We start from the raw sequence: 22,408 nt of genomic DNA on the forward strand, positions 1-22,408 counted from the left end.
TAGGATGTAACTTAGATTTCATCTAATAGCCTAGAGCCTCGGACTAGCGACTGCCAACTCATTAACTGAGCCATCCACAGGAGGTGAGGGCTGGCAGGACGCTCTGTACCACAGGTGATGGGATAATGCCTAGACAATTGCTGTACAGAGAGTTCTCTTGGCATGACAATTATAAATGGGGCATCCCTCCCTTCCTGATGAGATCAGTAGTTGCGAGGACTCCACCCCAAGCAGGTAAGGCAATATCCTCTTTAATGAAGACCTAAACTGTTACTGCTTGTGATAGAAGGTTTCAGACTAATTTACTGTTTGTCTCCTCTATTGTATTTTAGCGTTCCAGTAACCACGTGTTAGGGAGGTGCATGGGGCAAATTCTGAAGCAATTTATGTAGTAAAGAGTGAATATTATATAGAATTATAAAAGGCAGCACTAACAAGCTGCACTATATTTGTGGCAGAGAATCAGCAGTAGATCGCTGGTATCCTGATAGGGACCATCAACTTAATAATGTTTCAAACACCAGGAATGGGGTATAAAGATAGATCACACTAAAAAAACATGGACAGGTGTGTGGACAATGGGCTTGTCATACTCAGATGCAAAGGGTGGTAGGTCACACCTTAGATTCAGAACATAAGTTTCATTCTTGACACTGCATTGTAATTAAAGGCTTAAAAACAAATAGCTGCCAGGGAATCTGCGCCTTCTCCCTGGCGCAGCCTTCATAGATGTCGCCCATAGTTTATATCTGTTTAGACTTTAAGTGAGGCAAGGAGAGGAGGAGGCATTTCCACCTCCGGTGTTTGATTTATCACGATTTAAGCATAAATCATGGAATGAATGTACACCTGCTGAAGAAAATCTACACCTGCTCAAGAAAAGTCTTAGGCCTTATTCACACGTTCAGTATTGTTTTCAAGTCCATACAGTCCTCCCACTGTCCACCTGTACAATCCACTAAAAATTACAAATTGGGTGTCCGTTATGCATCCATATTTCCGTAAATCTGTTTTTCTTTACTGACTAGACAATACTAGTTAATAAAGTTGAGTAAGTTATACTCACCGCAGGTGATCGGGGTCCCATGGTGCCGCTCAAATCCAGCGCGTGCTCACATCAGCCGCTGCTGTGAATGCATTGAAGCATGTGACTTTCGGCGTTCAATCACAGGAGACAGAAGAAGAGTCACAGCAGCGGCTGACGTGAGCGTGCGCCGGATTTGAATGGCGCCGCATGGCACAGATCACCTGCAGTGAGTAAATGTGCCAAATGGGGGGGGGGGGGGAGTAATACATTTTTTTTGGTAACTGCTTCTTTAATTAATTAATGAATTCATTCATTCATCTCTTTCTGTTTGAAAGCACATGTGCTTCTGCAGTTCCTTCTTCCTGGTTGTGGTTGCTTAGAAACACAACCTTATTTTTTTACGGAAATGCGGAAATACGGATGCCAAACAGATTACAATCCATAAAAAATAGCAGATCCCATTGATTTCTATGAAAGAATGCATTAAAAAATCTGGGTCCGCATTAGGACCTGTCCTTTTCTTTCAGCATTGGTTTGCATCCTTGTAATCTACTGTGTGAATAGCCCAATAGACATCAATGTGCACTAACTCGAATACAGCCTGTAAATAAGGCCTTAGTCTTAACGACTCTTAGTAAATCCAGCGGGGTTTAAGATTGGCGTATGAGTATGCTGGTCTTCATAAATGTTACCCATAATGTGTCAAGCAAGCAGTCCTTTGTTTGTCATGTTTTCACTGTAATGTTTTTTTTACTTTATCCCTATCTGTTCTTTTAGTTAAAAACACAAATCAGAAGAATTTTTTAAGTTAATCATATTCAATGACCCTACAAACATTGAGAATGCTATGAAGTGTGACATCAGTGTTGGCCGCTGACAAGTGTAGTTTAAGTAGCTTCTAGTGGTGGAGGTCATGGAGGTAAGAATCACCAAGCTAGTAACTGTAATGAAAATCTGTGCAACTCCTACACAGTGTAAGAAATACTGTACATTCTGTACTGTCTGAATGACCGGTGAATGACGTTGAATATCTGAGTTGTATTTTAATGGATTATGATTATTATGTGCATAGTACATTATGTAGAAAAAAAATGATTCCGCCTAATTGCTATATTCTAGCCTGCTATTAGGCAATACCTAGAAGTTCTGGGATGTCTTCTCCTCTGTCTTGACAGTGAGTACAAGATTAGACAAGACAGTTTGTAGGTCAGAGATTTTATTATGAGCTGGAAAGGGACTCTCCCAAATAGATTAGTGGATCACTCAATGTAATTCATTCATGTTTCGATGATGTAACGCATAGGACTATCAACTCTAAATTCTTCATCCAAAGTTTAACTCCTAAAGGACCAAAAACTTTGGAGTGTTCATCTACCCATTTTAGAACAAATAGCAGGTTAGGCTGGGTTCACTCTTTGTTTTTGCAATTCATTTTGTTATCAGTTTTTGCAAAAAACACATGGAAAAACGGATGCATTTATGTGCATTTGTTTTGATTCGTTATTCCATTGATATCCATTATAAAAAAGAACGGATCAAAACGCATCTGTTTTTTAACGTACACAAAAATAAAGTCAGCTACGTTTTTGTGTATGTTAAAAAAAGGGATGCCTTTTGATCCTTTTTTTTATAATGGAAGTCAATAGAAAAACGGATAAAAACTGATAAACCCAAATGCAAAAATGGATGGAAAAACATAGTGTGAACCCAGCCTAGGGTCCTATTACACGGAGCGATTTTTAACGACTAACGATAAACGATCGCAAACGAGATTGTTTATCGTTAACCTGAAATCGTTCACCATATTACACAGAACGATGGTCGTTAGATACGATCGTTACTACAATCGTTATTGCGATCGTTACTATAATCGTTTACTCCTGCTGATCCCAGCAAAACAATAAACAATGTGCAATTACACTGAACGATTAGTGAAAAAATGCGGAACTTGAGCGAACGAATGTGGAATTACAGAGAACAATTAGCAAACAATTAACGATAATTTTAGGTTCAGATCTAAATCAACGATCAATGACGTATGAACGATTTTTCTATCGTTGCCTGCAATTACACAGAACGATTATTGTTTAAATTCGAACGATATAGTGATTTTTCGCACGATAATCGTCCAGTGTAATAGAGCCCCTATTCCACGGATCGACTATGAGGAGCAAACGAGCACTAATAGCGCTTGTTTTCTCCTCGTTTCCCCGCTCGCTGTTCCTGCTATTCCACATGGCAGCAGCAAGCGGGTGAGTACAGGGGGGGCCCGTGGGGAGAAGCGGGGGGGGGGGCTGCCTGGGTGATTGCTAGCATAGCATACAGCAGCGGTCTGCTGGGGCCGCTCCAATTCCACAGAGCGACGGCAGCAGATTGTTGCTGTAGGAGTCGTTTGTTTTTCAACATGTTGAAAAACAAACTACCGGAGCGATTAGCTGACATGAACGATGTTAGCTGATGGTTGCCTTCTATTCCACGGGACAATTAGCCACTACAGGAATATGTAGTGGCTAATAGTATTATAAGTGATAACCAGCATGGTTTTACTAAGGACAGAAGCTGTCAAACCAACCTAATATGTTTCTATGAAGAGGTAAGTAGAAGCCTGGATGGCGGCGCGGCTGTGGATATAGTGTACCTGGATTTTGCAAAAGCGTTTGACACAGTTCCTCATGGACGTCTGATGGGTAAGTTAAAGTCTATCGGTTTGGAAAATTTAATGTGTAACTGGATTGAAAACTGGCTTAATAATCGTACCCAGAGAGTGGTGGTCAATGATTCCTACTCCGAATGGTCCCCGGTAATAAGTGGTGTACCCCAAGGGTCAGTACTGGGCCCTCTTCTGTTTAACTTGTTTATTAATGATATTGAGAATGGAATTAACAGCAATGTTTCTATCTTTGCAGATGACACCAAGCTTTGTAGTACAGTACAGTCTATGGAGGATGTGCAGATGTTACAGGATGACTTAGACACACTGAGTGTTTGGGCGTCCACTTGGCAAATGAGGTTCAATGTGGATAAATGTAAAGTTATGCACCTGGGTACTAATAACCCGCATGCATCATATGTCCTGGGGGGAGTTACTCTGGGAGAGTCACTGATGGAGAAGGATCTGGGTGTACTTGTAGATAATAAACTACAGAACAGCACACAATGTCAGTCAGCTGCTTCTAAAGCCAGCAGGATATTGTCATGCATTAAAACCGGCATGGACTCACGGGACAGGGATATAATATTACCGCTTTATAAAGCTTTGGTGCGGCCTCATCTGGAGTATGCCGTCCAGTTTTGGAACCCGATTCATAAAAAGGATGTTCTAGAGCTGGAGAGGGTACAAAGACGGGCAACTAAACTAATAAGGGGAATGGAGCATCTTAGTTATGAGGAGAGATTAAAAGAATTACATTTGTTTAGTCTGGAGAAGAGACGTTTAAGGGGAGATATGATTAACTTATTTAAATATATAAATGGCCCCTACAAGAGATATGGGGAAAAGATGTTCCAGGTAAAACCCCCTCAAAGGACAAGAGGGCACTGCCTCCGCCTGGAGAAAAAAAGGTTCAATCTTCGGAGGCGACAAGCCTTCTTTACAATGAGAACTGTGAATCTGTGGAACAGTCTACCACAGGATCTGGTCACAGCAAAAACAGTAGAGGGCTTCAAAACAGGGCTAGACAAGTTCTTAGACCAAAATAATATAAATGCATATGTATAGAACCTATCACCCCTCCCCCTTCCCTGTATCCATCCCCTCCTTGGTTGAACTTGATGGACATGTGTCTTTTTTCAACCGTATTAACTATGTAACTATGTAACTATGTAATTATCTGCCGAATACTGCCGATAATCATGCCGTGGAATAGGGCCTTTAGATTCCTCTTACCTGTTGTTAGTTTCCCTTTAAAGAGCCGCTCTGGTTAAAGAGGACCTGTCACTCCCCGTGCCGGGGTGACAGGCTCCCGACCCCCCGCTAGAGCCCCCTATAAATACCTGATTGCACACGCTCCTGAGATGAGTCCGATGCCCATAGAGAATGAATGGAGCGTCGGACTCACCATTCATTCTCTATGAGCGTCGGACTCATCTCAGGAGCGCGCGTGCTGGGTTTCGGGCGCTGAAATCTCCGTCACTGGACCGGATCAAGAAGCGGGACCCGGCGCGATCAGGTAAGTATAGGGGGCTCTAGCGGGGAGTCGAGAGCCTGTCACCCCGGCACGGGGGGTGACAGGCTCCCTTTAAGTTTTTTTTTCCCTGGCAGTAATGTACCATGCTTAACTATGCAGGCTAACGCCCCTCTCATTGGGTGGCTTTATCTTTTGCTTTATCTCTCCTACCTGCTCACATAACTCCCTATATCCCACAGCTTTTGCTGTGTGGACCAAAGCGTGCTTTCTAGAATGAGCACACCTCAAGCACACTCGGGCTTGTCCAAACCCATAAGCTCTGCATTTGATTACTGGTGGATGAAGAAGGTGGATGCAGCCCTAAAGGGGTTATCCAGCGCTACAAAAACATGGCCACTTTTCCCCCTACTGTTGTCTCCAGTTCAGGTGCAATTTGCAATTAAGCTCCATTTACTGTAATGGAACTGAGTTTCAACACCCAACCCAATCTGGAGACAACAGTTGGGGGAAAGTGGCCATGTTTTTGTAGCGCTGGATAACCCCTTAAGGAGTCCAGGAAAACATGGCTGCAAGTGACATCCGATCCACTCAACAGCAGCTGTAAGATATGGATAGTCACAAACGTGGTCACATGAGCATGTAGAGGGACTGAAATGGCATTATAGTCTCATAGAAGATAAACAAGGTATGTTACTGCTGTGGAAGGAGAATTTCTCTTTACCTGGTGTGGTCATTAATTTTTTAGATGCTTTTTTAGTACTTTGATTTAACTATTTATTAATATTTACTGGCGTACTAACTTTTAAAAATATGTGCAGACTTTTCTTTAGGGTAAAGTAATAGTAAGTTTAAACAGCCTTTCACAAGAGACAGCTCTGGTGATACACAGAGCCTATACAGCTTTGGATAGTTTAATTCTGTTAATACTCTGCACCATATCTCAGGGCCCCTAAACAGGCAATGGTTTGAGGATCTCTCAGAGAACACTTATGGTGATGCCTAATGCACTGACTATAATTTTAGGCGACAGAAATTCATTCCAGATCTGACCTGGTATAGATTTACCCTACTCTGCTGGTGTAAATTGTAGTAAATTCAGCACACAGGAGACAATGGCCCCTCTATGCCTATTTGCTGAGCACAATGCAGACCCAGCAAAAAGACACTCATTTTTGTGTAAATTACTGTTAGCTCAAAAAGAAGCCATAGAAAACACTACTAAACTGTATGTGACATTGTCCTTATAAAACAGGGTCCCTCCACTACTGCACCCATATGCCTTAGAACAATACAGCACATAGAAAAGGTTGTAAAAAGCAGACTAGAGATGAGCGAACCTTGAGCATGCTCGAGTCTATCCGAACCCGAACATTCGGCATTTGATTAGCGGTGGCTGCTGAAGTTGGATAAAGCCCTAAGGCTATGTGGAAAACATGGATATAGTCATTGGCTGTATCCAGGTTTTCCAGACAACCTTAGAGCTTTATCCAAGTTCAGCAGCCACCGCTAATCAAATCCTGAAAGTTCAGGTTCGGATAAACTCGAACCCGAACCAGGTTCGCTCATCTCTACAGACAACCTCTTAAAGTAATTTCAGACAAACAGGACCCAAACGATGCGTTTCATTACCTTACTACCATTTTATTCCAATTTTTGTAGCACTACCCTTTATAGAAGTGAGCGCTCCATTTTGTCTGATACAAAGCCACAAATCCCCTCCCGTAATAATAGGCATAAGTCATCTTATTGTGTAAAATGAGACTGCATATACATTCATGTAGCCTCTGTTACCTGTGAGATTAGCATTACTCATTGAACAATGTCTTCATTACCTACAGAGCCTGCAGTCACTGGAGAATAAAAGAAGAGTGTGATGGTATTTGGTGCTAAAGGTAATAGCAGTAACATAGAAGTAAATTCTTGGAATCTGTAGCAGCAGCAATTATATTCTCACATCCAGTTCCTAGACAGAATACCCCTTGGAAATGAGCCAAAAACTATCAACAAACACAGCATGTTGGCTGCGGGCCATCATACCATTCCCGACTGAATGAGTATTTACACTTTGCGCTTTCAGACATTTCTACAACCTTGTTGTGGCAAGTTAGCTAAAACCATCGCTTTCTGTCTCGTTATACTGAGGTCTCTATACAGTAACACAGAAGACGGTAGACTAGACTGCAGTCAGGATGCACCAGGAGAGCATGATTCTGCAGGTGCTTTGTACTGAAATTGATCAAAGTTTAATCATACATAATAAATAATCAGATGAGACTGGGACCTTGGTTTCATTCATACAGGCGGCCAACACACAACTCTTAAAGTGCTACATATACACTGGGTACAGAGTGATTGCTGTAAACTTGTGGATATTAAAAGAGCTATCTGAATGATGACTGCCCCATGGAAACAGCATGACAATAAGGGGCAAAGAGCAACAGGGCAAAGAGCAACTAGTGGATTTTGGCCCATTTTCTACATATAAAAATAGCTTTGGGGCTACTTGTGGAATACAAGACACAATTCTCTTGTACACATTGGGGGAGATTTATCAAACAGGTGTAAAGTAGAATTGTCTTAGTTGCCCCTAGCAATCAATCAGATTCCACCTTTAATTTTTTTTTTAAATCTGTATGGAATGAAAGGTGGTATCTGATTGGTTGCTAGGGGCAACTAAGACAATTCTACTTTACACCTGTTTGATAAATCTCCCCTATTATGTCATAATTATACATATGGGGATTGGATAGAATAGCTATCACACCCCTATTTTTACAAAGTCAGTTTGAACTCCTCCTGACACACCTGCCGAATGGTAGCCAAAAAACCATCTTTGCCCTGTTGTCGCTTTTTACATATTGTTGCCTTTTCTTTTTGAATTTGCATTCCACTCTGCAGTAAGATGAGGGGCCTAGTTTTATCTGGCTTTCGACCACAGCTAATTCTGTCTGTAGATGTTTTGCCAGTCTTTTCATATGATATGTGATCAAGGAAACAGTAGACTACAACACACCCATCAACTCAGCAACTCAGGTCACAGATGTCACTGCCAGAAGTGCACCAACAATCATTGGAACTCTGTTATATCATCCTTCAGATTTATGTCAGGTGAGTCTGGAGGTGTCTAACCTGACTATTTAAAAATCGGAGTGTCCTAGTTACTTACAATCCCTGTACAATCCCTGTACAATCCCTCTATTTGCTAGTGACTAATAACCCCTTTAAGACTTTTTTGATAACTCTTCTCCATAGTGTCCTCATGTAAAGAGTCATACTTTTTTGTCAATCTACATGGATGATACTGCAATATAGTCGGATCAACATTGACTTCCAATTTCCTTTTTGCACTATCCTAGACAAAAAGCTCTATAAATTAAAGGGGATCTGAATACACTGTAAATGAAGTTCAGGGTCAATGGCAAATAATAGTGACCGTGGCTTGGAGTATCTGTGCACTAACTTTGCACCACCTCTCCATCCCTCCACCCCACCCTCTTTCCTATTCCTCTGCAGTGAAAACTGCACAGGTGCCTTAACGATCCAGCCCATGTGCCGTGCTGACACAGGTGATGAATAGTAGAAAATCTGCCTGGGGCATTCCTAATGATGAAGAGGGTGGGGAGGAGGGACAGAGAGGTTGTGCCAGCCTAATGCATACACAATCTAGGCCACAGCCGTTGGGCACGAGGCTGCAAGTTTGAAAGTAGTTTTTTAGGACAATAACTGCATCACCTGCCGAACGGACCCCAGGACAGATCTTGGATTAAAAGCTATCTGAAGTGACAAGCGGGTTTTTTTTTTTTTTTGGGGGGGGGGGGGGGGGGGTCAGATTGTGGGTACAGAGTCACTTTAAAGGGTTGTCAGAAATCTAAAAATCTATTCCAAAAGGAAAGACTAGCCATCTGCAGACAGCTGCTTCGAGGTTATTGCCTCTTGTCAGGGTGAGAGGCCTATAAGTGTGGGATCAAAGGGATGATAACTCTCCTTAAGAGAATTTTGGCTTTACATATATCCATAGTCAATGTTCTAAGACTCCTAGATGAAGTGAAGTGCTGACTTGAGGGAACGCCAAATTCCCAAGGCAGTAAGTAAGCTATTTTGCATATCCTTTTTTCCCAGAAGTCCTAGCAGAGCAAGAATGGCCTTTGAATCTCTATACGTTTCTCTGATGCTTTCCATAAGAGATTTAGTATCCCTTTGATTCCTTTTATTCAGAAATGCACTGTCAGGATTTAGGGTAATATTAAGTAACATCTATAATGAGCATAAAACACAGGGTAATAAACTTTAGTTGGCAGCAGTCTCAGATCTACCATGAAACTGCTTACCGGCAGTCATCTAGATATGAAAAATACAACCTTTGTGTTCCAGCAGCGGCAGCAGCACCTTGGTTCGAGTTCAGTTCAGGGCCCAGCTGGAAGCTAAGGTTAATGGGAGAGCATAATGGCTGTGTGCCAACTAGAGCAACAACCTGGGCATGGAATATGATATTTTTATACAGGGTGTGCCAAGCATTACAGCTTTACCAGGAAATGAAACAACTTGATTCAAGGATATAAAAAGTTAAAATGTAGATATTTAAGGGAACCTGTCAGCTAGAAAAGACATCCTAAACTGGCTCCATATGTGGTGAGACTATTAATACCCTTATTGTACTAGTCAGATGCTGCAAAAAAATATGCTTTTATATCTCTGCTCTGAAGTGTCATAGAGGTGTAGTCATAGCACTGGGATGCAAAAAAGTGCCTGGCCACAACTCTATGACATTTTAGAGCAGTGAGAAAAATTATTTTTTTAGGTTATTGCAGCCTTAGACAACTAAAATATAGGTATGGCTGGTCTCACTGCTTTCATAGCTATGTAGCCATTTAAGCAGTCTGGGGCATCTTTTTAGCTGACAGTTTTCCTTTAAAGGGATTGGCCACTTTATATTAAAATAGTTCAGTGTACAGAATTAGGCCCCCTTCACACGTCCGGAAAAACCATCCGGATTTCCTATCAGGAAATCCGGACGGATTTCCGGACCCATAGACTTTAATTGGTCACGGACACCCTTCCGGATTTTTTCCGGAAGGGTGTCCGTTCCGGAAAATATATCCGGAAAAAATAGGACATGTCCTATTTTTGTCCGGAATTCCGTTCCGGACGCCCCCATAGAAGGCTATGGGGGCGCCGGAATCACGGGCACTTTCCTGATGTACATCAGGAAAGTGCCCGTGATTCCGGATGGTTGACAGCCTGCCGGCACCCCCGCTGCCCGAACGCCGCGCCGCCACCACCCAAGGGATCCCTGCACCCGGACATCAGCTGCCGCCGCCTGGTGACCCCGCAGCGCCGCATCGCATCAGCCCGCCGCCGCCGCCGCCCGATGACCCAGCGCCGTATCGCATCACGCCGCCGCCCGCTGACCCCGCATCGCATCACCCCGCCGCCCTCTGACCCCGCATCGCATTACCCCGCCGCGCCGCATCGCCCCGCCGCCCGCTGACCCCGCATCGCATTACCCCTCCGCGCCGCATCGCCCCGCCGCCGTATCGCATCACCCCGCCGCTGCCGCCCGATGACCCCGCCGCCGCATGACATCACCCCGCCGATGACCCCGCCGCATCGCATCATCACCGCCGCCGCCGCCCGATGACCGCGCCGCATCGCATCACCCCGCCGCCACCCCGACCTCTGTTCCCCTCCCTCTCCGAGTCCGCAGCAGCTTGCACCCGCCCGCCCGGGACTCCCACCAGCTGCCGCCGCTGTTCTTCCGCCGCCGACAGGTGAGATACACAGCCCTCTCCCCCCCAATACTAAAACTCCCAACATGTCCTGCTAACAGGCCATGATGGGAGTTGTACTTCTGCAGCCTGTGGCCATCCAGGTTGCAGGAGTACAACTCTCATCATGTCCCTGTTGACAGGTCATGATGGGAGTTGTACTTCTGCAGCCTGTGGCCATCTAGGTTGCAGAAGTACAACTCTCATCATGCCCCTGTTGGAAACACTTTTTTTTTACTCATCAGGAAATCCTGAAGGTTTTTCCTGATGGTTTCCTGATGGTAAAAACGGATTACTGTCAGGAAATCCTGATACTATCCTGATGACATTTGAGGTCTCCTGATCAGGATTTCCTGACAGTAAAAACTGACACGGACGTGTGAATGGGGCCTTAGTAAGTACTCACAGCACTTACTGTCAGGAGCTCCCTATGTACCTCATAGAGCTAACATCAGACTCCCCTCCTCCAGGCTGTGCTGCCATGCTCTGCGGTGAGTCTGTCCATAAGATGGCTTACATGGAGGAGCATGTGACCATGCCCCGCCCCCCAGTGTCCAATGCTGAGCCTGTATATGCCTATGGAGGACACTAGGGGGGGGGCATGGTCACATGCTCCTCCATGTCAGGGAGCTGCTGTCAGTATATACAGTGAGTACACTTACTAATGCTGTACACTGAACTATTTTACTATAAAGTGGCCAATCCCTTTAGGCATTTCAAATTTTAATTAAAATAACCAAATAGCCATGAATCACACATTGTAGTTATACCACCACTGAGTTATCAATGACACATTGCAAATTGTGTTTAAAGAATGTAGATACCATATTCCATTGCAATAAATTAAAAGAAAAAAAAAGAGAGCTGATGGACAGAAATATTATGGGAATAACATGTACAGGAACATTATGGGTACATTATAGCCAGATACGGTTCAGGGAAGAAAAAGAGTGCTGCACCTCACACCTATGGCCGATACTAGTACCTCTCGGCTGCATAAAAAACATCTGAATTCTGTATGTGAATTGATCAAGCCATACTGCCCCATGTACCGCGTGCAGGTATCTGATACACATGGCTCCCTACACTAAGTCCACACTGTGTTGGTCAGCGATCACCACCCCCGCAGGCGTGCACAGTCAGGGAAGGGAGGCCATGGAACGGCCCTGCAACCCCCATGCCACAGGACCAGACCCAAAATTGCCACACCAAAACCCAGCCAGCACCACCGGCGGAGGAAGCTGCCCCCAAACAGCACAAGTCTGGATAAGGTATTGCACTCACCATAGCTATCAAAGATAGAATGGGACAGACAGGAGGGATTAAAACCATGAGCACTCAGGTGTCTCCTGCTAATTACGGTCATGTGGGTCTCACCAGGAGGAGTGCAAAACACAGAGAAAAGAGAGAAACAAAATACGGTTCAGGGTTGGCGGTCGCTGACCGACACGGTGTGGAGTTAGAGTAGGGACCCGTGTGGACCAGAGGACTTGCGCGGTGGTACACGGGGCAATATGGCTTGATCAATTCATATACAGACACTCTGGTGTTGATTTTTAATATAGGCCTAGCGGCATTAGTATCAGCCATAGATGGGATGTGCAGCCGTTCCATTCTCTCCAGTTCGTGTTTCACAGTTCTCCCTCTCTGAACAGCTAGCACTCCTTTATAAGACCCACATGACCAAAATTAGTAGGATATGCCTGTGCTCACATGTCTGGACCTTATGTCTTCCCCATTCTGTGAGAGCAGCAATGGTAAGTGTAATACCATATCCATACTTGTGTCGTTTGGGGGCAGCCTTCCCGCCGGTGGTGCTGGCTGGGTCTTGGTGGGGCTTTTTGGGTCTGGTCCTGTGACATTGGGGTTGCAGGGCCGTTCCATGGCCTCCCTTCCCTGCATGTGCATGCTTTGCGGGGTTGGTGGTCGCTGACCGACACGGTGTGGAGTTAGCGTAGGGACCCGTGTGGACCAGAGGACCTGCGCGGTGGTACACGGGGCAATATGGCTTGATCAATTCATATACAGACACTCTGGTGTTGATTTTTAACCCCTTAAGGTCAAAGCCAATTTTCGTTTTTGCGCTTTAGCTTTTTCCATTTTATGTTTAAAAGTCCATAGCGCTTGCATTTTTTCACCTAGAGACTTATATGAGCGCTTATTTTTTGCGACACCAATTGTACTTTGCAAAGACAGGCATTATTTTTCCATACAATATGCTGCAAAACCGGAAAAAAATCATTTGCGCTGTCAAATTGAAAAAAAAAACGAATTTGTTTTGATTTCGGGGAGTTTTGCATTTACGCCGTTCGTCCTATGGTAAAACTGACTTGTTATGCATGTTCCTCAAGTTGTTACAATTACAACGGTATGTAACATGTATAACCTTTATATTATGATGGCCTGTAAAAAATCCAAACCATTGTTAACAAATATACGTTCCTTAAAATCGCTCCATTCCCAGGCTTATAGCGCTTTTATCCTTTGGTCTATGGGGCTGTGTCAGGTGTCATTTTTTGTGCCATGATGCGTTCTTTCTATTGGTTTCTTGATTGCGCAAATACGACTTTTTGATCACTTTTTATTAAATTTTTTCTGGATTTGATGCGACCAAAAATGCACAATTTTGCACTTTAGAATTTTTTTGCGCTGACGCCGTTTACCGTGCGAGATCAGGAATGTGATTAATTAATAGTTTGGGCGATTACGCGCGCGGCGATACCAAATATGTTTATTTGTTTATTTATTAATTAATATTTATAAAATGGGAAAAGGGGGGTGATTTGGACTTTTATTAGGGGAGGGGATTTTTTATTAATTAAAACACATTTTTACTTTTTTTTTTTTATAAACTAGAAGCCCCCCTGGGGGACTTGTATATAGACAGCACTGATCTCTCATAGAGATCAATGCTGTGTATATACACAGCAAAGATCATTGTAATCGGTGATAGATTGCTATGGCCTGCTGCAGTCCACAGCAATCTATTGCCGAGCCGGGATCAGCGTCATTCCGACGCTGAGACCCGGGCCGGCCAGAAGAACGGGTCTCCCCCGTACGATAGCATCGCGGGGGGGGAGATCCGTCCCACTAGACACCAGGGACGTGCAGTACAAAGCACTTCAATGCAGCTGTCAGGTTTGACAGCTGCATTGAAGTGCTTAATTAGCCGGCGCGGCAACGGGACCCGCGCCGGCTAATAGAGGCACTGCCCGGCTGCAGATTGCAGCCGGGATCGGTGCCGTTCAGAGCGGGGTCCCGGCGGGACCCCGCTCTGAACACCCCCTGCGGCACCATGACGTACCAGGTACGTCATGGGACGCTAAGGGGTTAATATAGGCCTAGCGGCATTAGTATCAGCTATAGATGGGATATGCAGCCGTTCCATTATCTCCAGTTCGTACATTATAGCCAGAGTCAGTATGAAAGCAATATGGACGGGAACAATATAGATGCCCTTAAAGGACAACTCCCACGGGACCCAAAAAAACAAATCACAAACACACACAGACACCATACTCACCATCCCTCCGGTGACGATCGCCACTCGATTCGCCCGCCGTCCGCCTCATCGTCACCTGTGTCCGCCGTCCAGTGATGTCTCTCACTTCCGGGTCCTTGGGAGAGAAAAGGCTGCCAGTGTGCCAATCAGGGCTGAGCAAGCTGGAAGCCATGTGATGTGCTCCAGCCAATGAAAAGGCTGCTGGTGCGCATATGTACCAGCAGCCTTTTCTCTCCCATTCACTTTCCATGAAAACGCCAAGGAGGAAGAAGACCTGGACCGCCCCCCGGCTCTGACGTCGTTGTCACCACATGGCGCCCGGGAGAAGAGGACCGTGACGACCGTAATCGGTAATGTATACATTCTTTAACTTCCGGGGGATGGGGGGGTCGGAAAGTGGGGGAAGGGAGCCAGACCGGTTATTTAACCACATTACAAAGTTATATAACTTTGTAATGTGTGTTAAATAAGCCAAAAAATTTTTTTGTGGGAGTTGTCCTTTAAGATCTACCATAAAACAGATCACCAATGGAGATGAGCGAACCGGGATCGCGTTCGTGTCGATCCGAACCCGAACGTTCAGTATTTGATTAGCAGTGGCTGCTGAACTTGGATAAAGCTCTAAGGTTGTCTGGAAAACATGGATACAGCCAATAACTATATCCATGTTTTCCACATAGCCTTAGGGCTTTATGCAACTTCAGCAGCCACTGCTAATCAAATGCCGAAAGTTTGGGTTCGGATCAAGTCAAGCATGCTCGAGGTTCGCTCATCTCTAATCACCAACCTAGTAGTATATACTGTAACTCTTATGGTGATATATCATGAATATTTCAGATCCCCCAAAGGTTTTTATACAGGGAGTGGCACTGCCTCAGGAAATAGCCTGTACAGTATCAGTTCTCTGCATATAAAACATTACACAGAGCAGGGTTCAGGGAAGTGATAACTTTGGCCGCATCTCTACAGATTTTACAGCCAGATCTCTCACTCTCCATACACCTCCACTGGGAAACATAAATGCCTTGGCTCAATAAGCTTAGCTTGTAGTCAGTTGTTTCTCATGTTATAATATAGAGAATTGTGCACCAGAGACAGATAATAGTTATGTAAAGTTACTGCAATAATGTTGGCGTATTGCCTCTTGATTTTAAAACCAGGCGAATTAGAATCCATCTTATGTATGGATCTATGTAGCTCTGGGGCGAATAGAGTCATGACTGATGAATAGTCCACGGCCAAGTCACTATTTCTTGTAGGTGTCTGAACACTCTTTGCACTTGTGTGGACCAGTTCTCATCCCAACTTTTTTTTTTTTTTACTGAACTGAAAACTGAACCATTAATCTCATTTTGCAATATGCAGTAAGGTAAAATAACAACTTTAGTTGCTGGAGAATAAAATATTTTAAAGTTTTGTAATATTCTTGTACTTTGTATTTAAATTACTTGTTATTAAGACCTTCATGATGTTTAATGCCCATATATTATCTGCAAATAGATAGATAGATCATTGAGTGATAGCCTATCCACAAGGTAATCTATCATTAGTTGGGTAAGCCATGGTGCCCAGATGTAGGCCAAGTGTACAAAGCCAGAAGCCTTTGCTCAAACATTATGTTGAAACCATGCCAGGTTACTGATGCTCAACTTCAAATTACAGTGAATGGGAGTTCGGTTGCAGTAACCCAGCATGGCCACTGCACACTGTATGGAGCTAAGTCACCATGCTTATCAGCTATTGAGGGCCTATCCTAAACTGTACCTCCATATGACTCCAGTTTTATCCAAATCTGACAAAAGAAAAGAAAATCCCTACATGCTCCTTTAGATTCCACATTGCTTCTACTGGATGATATCTCTATACAAGACAGAGGCTGACAGTCTGTGTGGCAGCCTGTATGGGCGGCATATAAGATTCACCACTGCATGGCAGATTATCTTAATCAAAATAATTTTCAGCGTATGGCACCCAATAGAACATTGTGCAGTGGTGCACTGGGGAGACACTACAGCCCTATAGAATGCTGTATCCCCTGCACAAAGCTTGTGTTCATAGTTGGAATCCATTATAAGTTTCTGTATGTAATCAATGGCTGCATTTCCTGCCCAGAATTTGTAATAGGAAATAATTCTGTTTATTTCACATCCGCTGCTAGAATAGTATTACACTTTGATGGTAATAGGTATATTCTGTAAGCTTTCTGTAAACTAAAGCATATGTGAGAATAGAAAAAGCATTGATTTCTGAATACAGAACAATCATTTAATATGCTTGCATATTGGATGGATATGTTACTTGGCTGGAATATAATAACTAAATGATTAAATGCCATTGTATCAGTCATTCCTATGCAGTACATTTCATGCAGTTATGAATAAGAAGCCACCTCTTTGCCTAGTAATTATAATATTGTCTCAACTATTTCTAATCTATTTAAACTTTTAGGCTATGTTCACACATACTATTTCCGTCAGTCTTTTGGTCAATCTTTTTTTTTTAACCAAAATCAGGGGTGGAACAGCCAGGGCAAAATTATAATGGGAACGTTTGCACAGTTTCCGTTATTTCAACCCACTGGTTTTGGTGAAAAAAAAAAAAAAAATACCACACACAATCTGAGGGCAGGTGTGGAGCTGTTTTTGAAAGATAGTAGGCATTTGTTTTTTAAATTAATGCTGGATAACTCCTGTTCGCTTCATATCCGGTACAGAGCTGAAGGTCTTGTAAGACAGGTATTAGGGAGATATCAGTAGTGGATTACAATAGGGGTGTTTCGGGCGGTAGCCCGGGGCCCTGAGCTCCTGGGGGGCCCATGACCACCCAAAAAGACTTATACTTTCAGTGGTGTACTGTCTCCGGGCTACCCTTCCGCCATGATTTGCAAAAAAATCACTGTTTTTTAATGGCAATTTTGCACAAATCAGGACATCATGACATTATCTATACTGTACTATGAACGCAAGGCTAGTGCTTCCATAGTTACAGTGGGGTCGGGGGGGGCCCAGGCTTGGTGAACAGCCCGGGGCCTATGGTAAAGTTAATCCGCCCCTGGGAGATATAAGGAACCTTCCATGCCCCTCATCACCTCTTATAAACTTTAATCATTGTATATGGACCTCATAGATTCTCTTTAAAGGGGTAGTGGGGTGCTAAAAAATTATTCACAGAATAACACACATTACAAAGTTTTGCAACTTTGTAATGTATGTTATGTCTGTGAATCGCCCCCTTCCCCGTGTCCCACCACCTCCGCCCATGTACCCGGAAGTGTGTGGTGCATTATACATTACCTGATCCGTGTCGAGGCCTTTGTAATGTGTGTTATTCTGTGAATAATTTTTTAGCGCCGCACTACCCCTTTAAAGTGTACCTAATGCTTTGGAGCCGCGGCAGGATAGACTGAAAAAATCCTGCAGGTGGGCGGCCCTTCTTCTTCTGCTCTCCTCCTTGTTGTGCTGCCCTTTCTGCTACAGCTTCTACTGAGCTCCAATATTAGTATACCAATGTGGGACAGAATGATGTAGTATTTCACGCTTGTCTGCCCACAAATGGAATGGATACTTTGGTAAAGCTGACCAAACCTAACCACAACTTGACTATGGTCAACTCTCTGTGGTCGCACTATGGGTATGCTAAACTATACTTCACAACACCTTCATGATGGTGCCTCATGGTGCACATGTGGCATATAGCAGTTTTCCGATGGAAACCCGTCCTTTTGTAACCTACTTATTATTACAGGGTAATTTTTATGGGATTTTATGGAAAAGTCTGGCAAAAAGGACAATTTTATCTATTGATATTTAGGGATAAACATAAAAAAATGTTATGATTCTCTTCAGAGCAGCAAAATTGCAATGTATGAAGGGAAAGTGTCCAATATATTAAAAGGCTGTTCTACTCTTGATCTCTTAGAGGACACTTTCTTTAAAAAATGTTGTCCAGCGAAAATCTTTTCCTTTCAAATCAACTCGTGTCAGAAAGTTATATAGATTTGTAATTTATTTCTATTAAAAAATCTCCAGTGTTCCCATACTTATCACCTGCTGTATGTCCTGCGGGAAATATTTTATTTTCAATCTGACACAGTGCTCTCTGCTGACATCTTTGGGCGAGACAGGAACTGTTCAGAGCAGAAGAGGTTTTCTATAGAGATGTCAGCAGAGATCACTGTGTCAGATTGAAAATAAAACAATATTACCTGCAGGACATATAGTAGCTAATTAGTATGTGAAAACTTGAGATTTTTTAATAGAAAGTAAATTACAAATCTGTATAACCCCTTTAATGCCCTATTGAAACATTGAGTGCATGCTCAACACAGCCCATTAAACAACCCTCCAAGCAACTCTAAAGGGCTGTGGATGACTTGCTAGAAGGGATAGCTTGCTGGAAGATATCTAAATATAGTAGAAGTAGTAACCTATTTTCTAATCTTATAACTAATACTATAATACCATCACCTTATTTCTGCTCTGCACTCTGGTCAACAATTATTAACTATTCATTTTGACCAAACTTTAACTTTTAATTATGAAACATTATATGGCTTTTATATAATCCTATGTTGTCCTGACCTGGCCCTTGCAAATGGTAACCACAGCATACATATTAATTCATCTCAAAGTCCATGTTTACATGGAAATATAACAATCACATATTGTTCAACCAGTCGTTAACACCTAAAAAGCAGGACAAATTTCGGAAGGTGCCCAGAACCCTCAGGCTGATAGATTCTGAGCTCTCCTTTGGTCCGTCACACCCCTTACAGTAAAAGTCTCATTGGCCATTATGTACACACAAAGTCATGTGCAGTGTGAGTTTACATGACACCATTCAAACTAAGACGATAGAATAGTCACTGAGAAAGCAATGTGCTCTACCTATTGTCACGTCTTATATAGTATATAAATGCAAACATTCTTCATATAAATAACAGTCTGTGGTAAGAAATTCAGTCATTCTTTTTACAGACATTTGATCATTGGGGGTACATGTGCTGAAACACCCACTGTTCACTTAAACGAAGGGATAAAAGCAGTGAGTTGAGCACTGTGCCCTTCCGTTTCTGCTTAGCCAAGCATGTGGTGTATGGATTTCTAGAAAGTCTTATGGACTTTCTATTAATCTGTACAGTTCACACATCATCCCTCGAAGAGCCAGCCAAGCAGTGGCAAGCAAGATCAAAGGGGCAAAAGCTCAGCAGATCCCTTCTGTGCCTTAGTTTTAGTAATAGTTAGGAGTCTCAGCCCTAGGACCCCCACTAATCAGAACAGATTAGATATTTAGCATTGGTAAGTAATAAACTCTAAGCAAAGTTACCTGACACTTCAACTGTACAAATTCCTATATTGTGCACTTCTACTACATACAGTTTAATCAGGAATCTTAATATAAAGTGTACTGCTTAGTCAAAATAGTACAAGCAAAAATGAGAAACCTAATGATATATCTTATTAGAAAAAAGCAGCTTTTTATCCAATTATTAGACCACTCTCCACCACCCCCTCTGCTTTCTACAGTGACCAGTCACAGGTAAAAATCTTTAGACACAAGGCACATCTTGTAGAGACAAGATGGATATATAGATTTTCAGATTCACTGAAGTATTAGGATACAGCTGCTGCCCATAGAATTCTATAAAGAGGGGAGGTAGAGGAAAGAGCAGCTGCAGAGGAAGATAGTAACACACACAGATGATGCTGCTACTTCTAGTAAGTGTTCCATCTCAACCTAGTGCAGGATTTACAGCTGTACTGCTTAGTACTGTTCCCTCTAGGAGTATAATAAGAAGGGATTTTGTCTAATAAGATATATTCCAAAGTTTCTACTTTTAGCTTATACAGTTGACTTATGAAGAATTGTTTATAAGTAGAGGTGTACTTTAAAGGGTCACTAACCTGGAAGCACTGTACCTTAAAAATATAAAATATTACAATATGGAGACAAGAAGTAGTGATTGGTCAAACATTGTTGCATTCAACTGCACCAAAACTGTAAAGAACATACAGTAGATGTGGCTAAGTTCCAAGAGCTTTTGCACCTTTCCACAGGTGACTTACCTGTAATGAATACAGCCTTGCCTGCTACTGGCAACATTCTCCTTGGAGAGGCAATATTTAGGACATACCAACATGCAGAACTGAGAAGGACTATTCCCAGAATGATTGGTAGATACAAGTGGCAGAACCATTCAAAAATCACCAAAAGGAAGAAATACACCAAGAGAGCAGGGGTAAGAACCATGTCAGAATGGGAAAATTTAAAATAAACCAAAAGGGAGAAAAAGAGCCAGACAGAGCCATATGCCCACAAGGAAGGGGAGGTGGACAGATCCATAGTAGACAGTTGTATGTAGAAGAGAAGAAAGTCTTAAGGGTCTAGCAAGTGTTGAGTTGAGGGACAGAACTTCTGCACCAGGCGTACGGAGAACTGAGTAGTACAGTACACATGCACCACTAGCAGTCTATTTATAAAAGAGCAGCCAGTACAGAAGGGAGGGAGTGGCCAGCTCTAATCTCTACTCCAATGATTTCATGTTAACAAGAATTCACTGGACTCTTTTCCTTTTACCACTTATTTGCAGATACTAACTTCTCGTAGTGTACTTCTAGGGGGAAGGAGGAGGGTTGCATTATAGTATTCCCACACACTCTTCGCACCCATGCCAGAAAACTGCAGCCTTGTACTAAGGAGCTTACTTATGTTCCTGCAATTCTGATAACTGCAGACTGTAAGAGTTCTCGTTGTGTGAAATTCTAGCTAGTTACGTTGTGACTTTGCACTTAGGTGAGTACAATTCAGAGATCACCCAGAAGGATGAGTTCACAGAGAGGCCTTCCAGAAGCAGCGAAAAGCTTACACTAAGTGAACTCCACTAAAAGGACAGGCTGGCTGGCACACATGGTGCGGCTTCATTTGCTTTGTGCAGGTGATGGGGAAACGCTGCTGCTGTCGCTTGCCAGACTTCAGCCAACACGGTACAACAATACTCTACTAGCAGACTTCAGCCAGTGAGATTCCCAGGAGCTGGAGCCAGTTTGAAGGTTTAATTCCAGTTTGGACAGCTGCTGCTGCTGCTTTCTAAGAAGAGACTGAAAATGCTGAGTGTGGAAAGCTGTGAAGTACACAGGATGATGAACTTTACTTTGTGTGATATACTCCAGCTTGTTACCATGTTATAAGATGATATCCTTTAAGAAATGTTTTTATGCTGATATACATCTATATAAATGTATGTGTGCATATGTTTTCCTTTCTGCGTCTATAGGGTTAATATGTGTGGTAACATGTTGGAAGGCAGGTGGGCTGAGGTATGAGTCCGTTCTTATTCCATACACTTAATATACAGCGGGGGTGTAAGCTGACACTATTTTTTGGCTGCTGTGTTAATGTTAATTTTCACATGATTTAGAAACAGATTTAACTTTTACAATTATCTCACCCGGTAAATAGTAAAACCTCTGGAGATGGTTCCATAGTCTGCAGCGTATTTTGTTTAGTTTCATGTGTCCTATTGCAGTTAATGGTATGCTCGGTTCATTGCTGAATTGGTGGATTTTGGACATGGGCTACATCTATGATACTAGGTATTTAGAGGCTATACAGAGAAAGAAGGAAGAAGGTTTAGGCTAAGAATTGAGGATTTGCACTACAGATTCCGTTTTACTCTATAAGACTATGTTCACACTACATAAAAAAACACGGCCGCATTTCATAACAACGGCCATAGTTGAGCAAACAACGGCTGTTATTTGTGAAATAGGGCCGTGTTTTTTTACGTAGTGTGAACATAGCCTAATACTGTGCATTCGGATGGGTTTTTAAATCCTCATCCACATGTAGCTTAAAAATATCTATGCACAAAAGTAAACATGCTTTGGATACTCCCATCCAGTTTGCTGCATATCTTGCGGAAAAGCCACAGATTTTTACCACAAATTTAACCCTTTTACACGCATTGGGGGAAATCCATGGTGAACCC

General features: G+C 43.0%; 1 protein-coding gene across 1 annotated transcript in view; it reads right to left on the reverse strand.

The window, feature by feature from the left end:
- Window positions 1-20,866, reverse strand: part of HSD11B2 (hydroxysteroid 11-beta dehydrogenase 2) — a 44,076-nt gene extending 23,210 nt beyond the window's left edge. Inside the window, exon 1 of the mRNA XM_069965923.1 lies at window positions 20,487-20,866. Coding sequence (XP_069822024.1) covers window positions 20,487-20,763 — 277 coding nt within the window. The 5' untranslated portion in view covers window positions 20,764-20,866. The remainder of the gene's footprint in view (window positions 1-20,486) is intronic.
- Between the last annotated feature and the right edge of the window lie 1,542 nt (window positions 20,867-22,408).

Source organism: Dendropsophus ebraccatus, chromosome 4, assembly GCF_027789765.1.
Source record: "Dendropsophus ebraccatus isolate aDenEbr1 chromosome 4, aDenEbr1.pat, whole genome shotgun sequence".
Classification (NCBI taxonomy): Eukaryota; Metazoa; Chordata; class Amphibia; order Anura; family Hylidae; genus Dendropsophus; species Dendropsophus ebraccatus.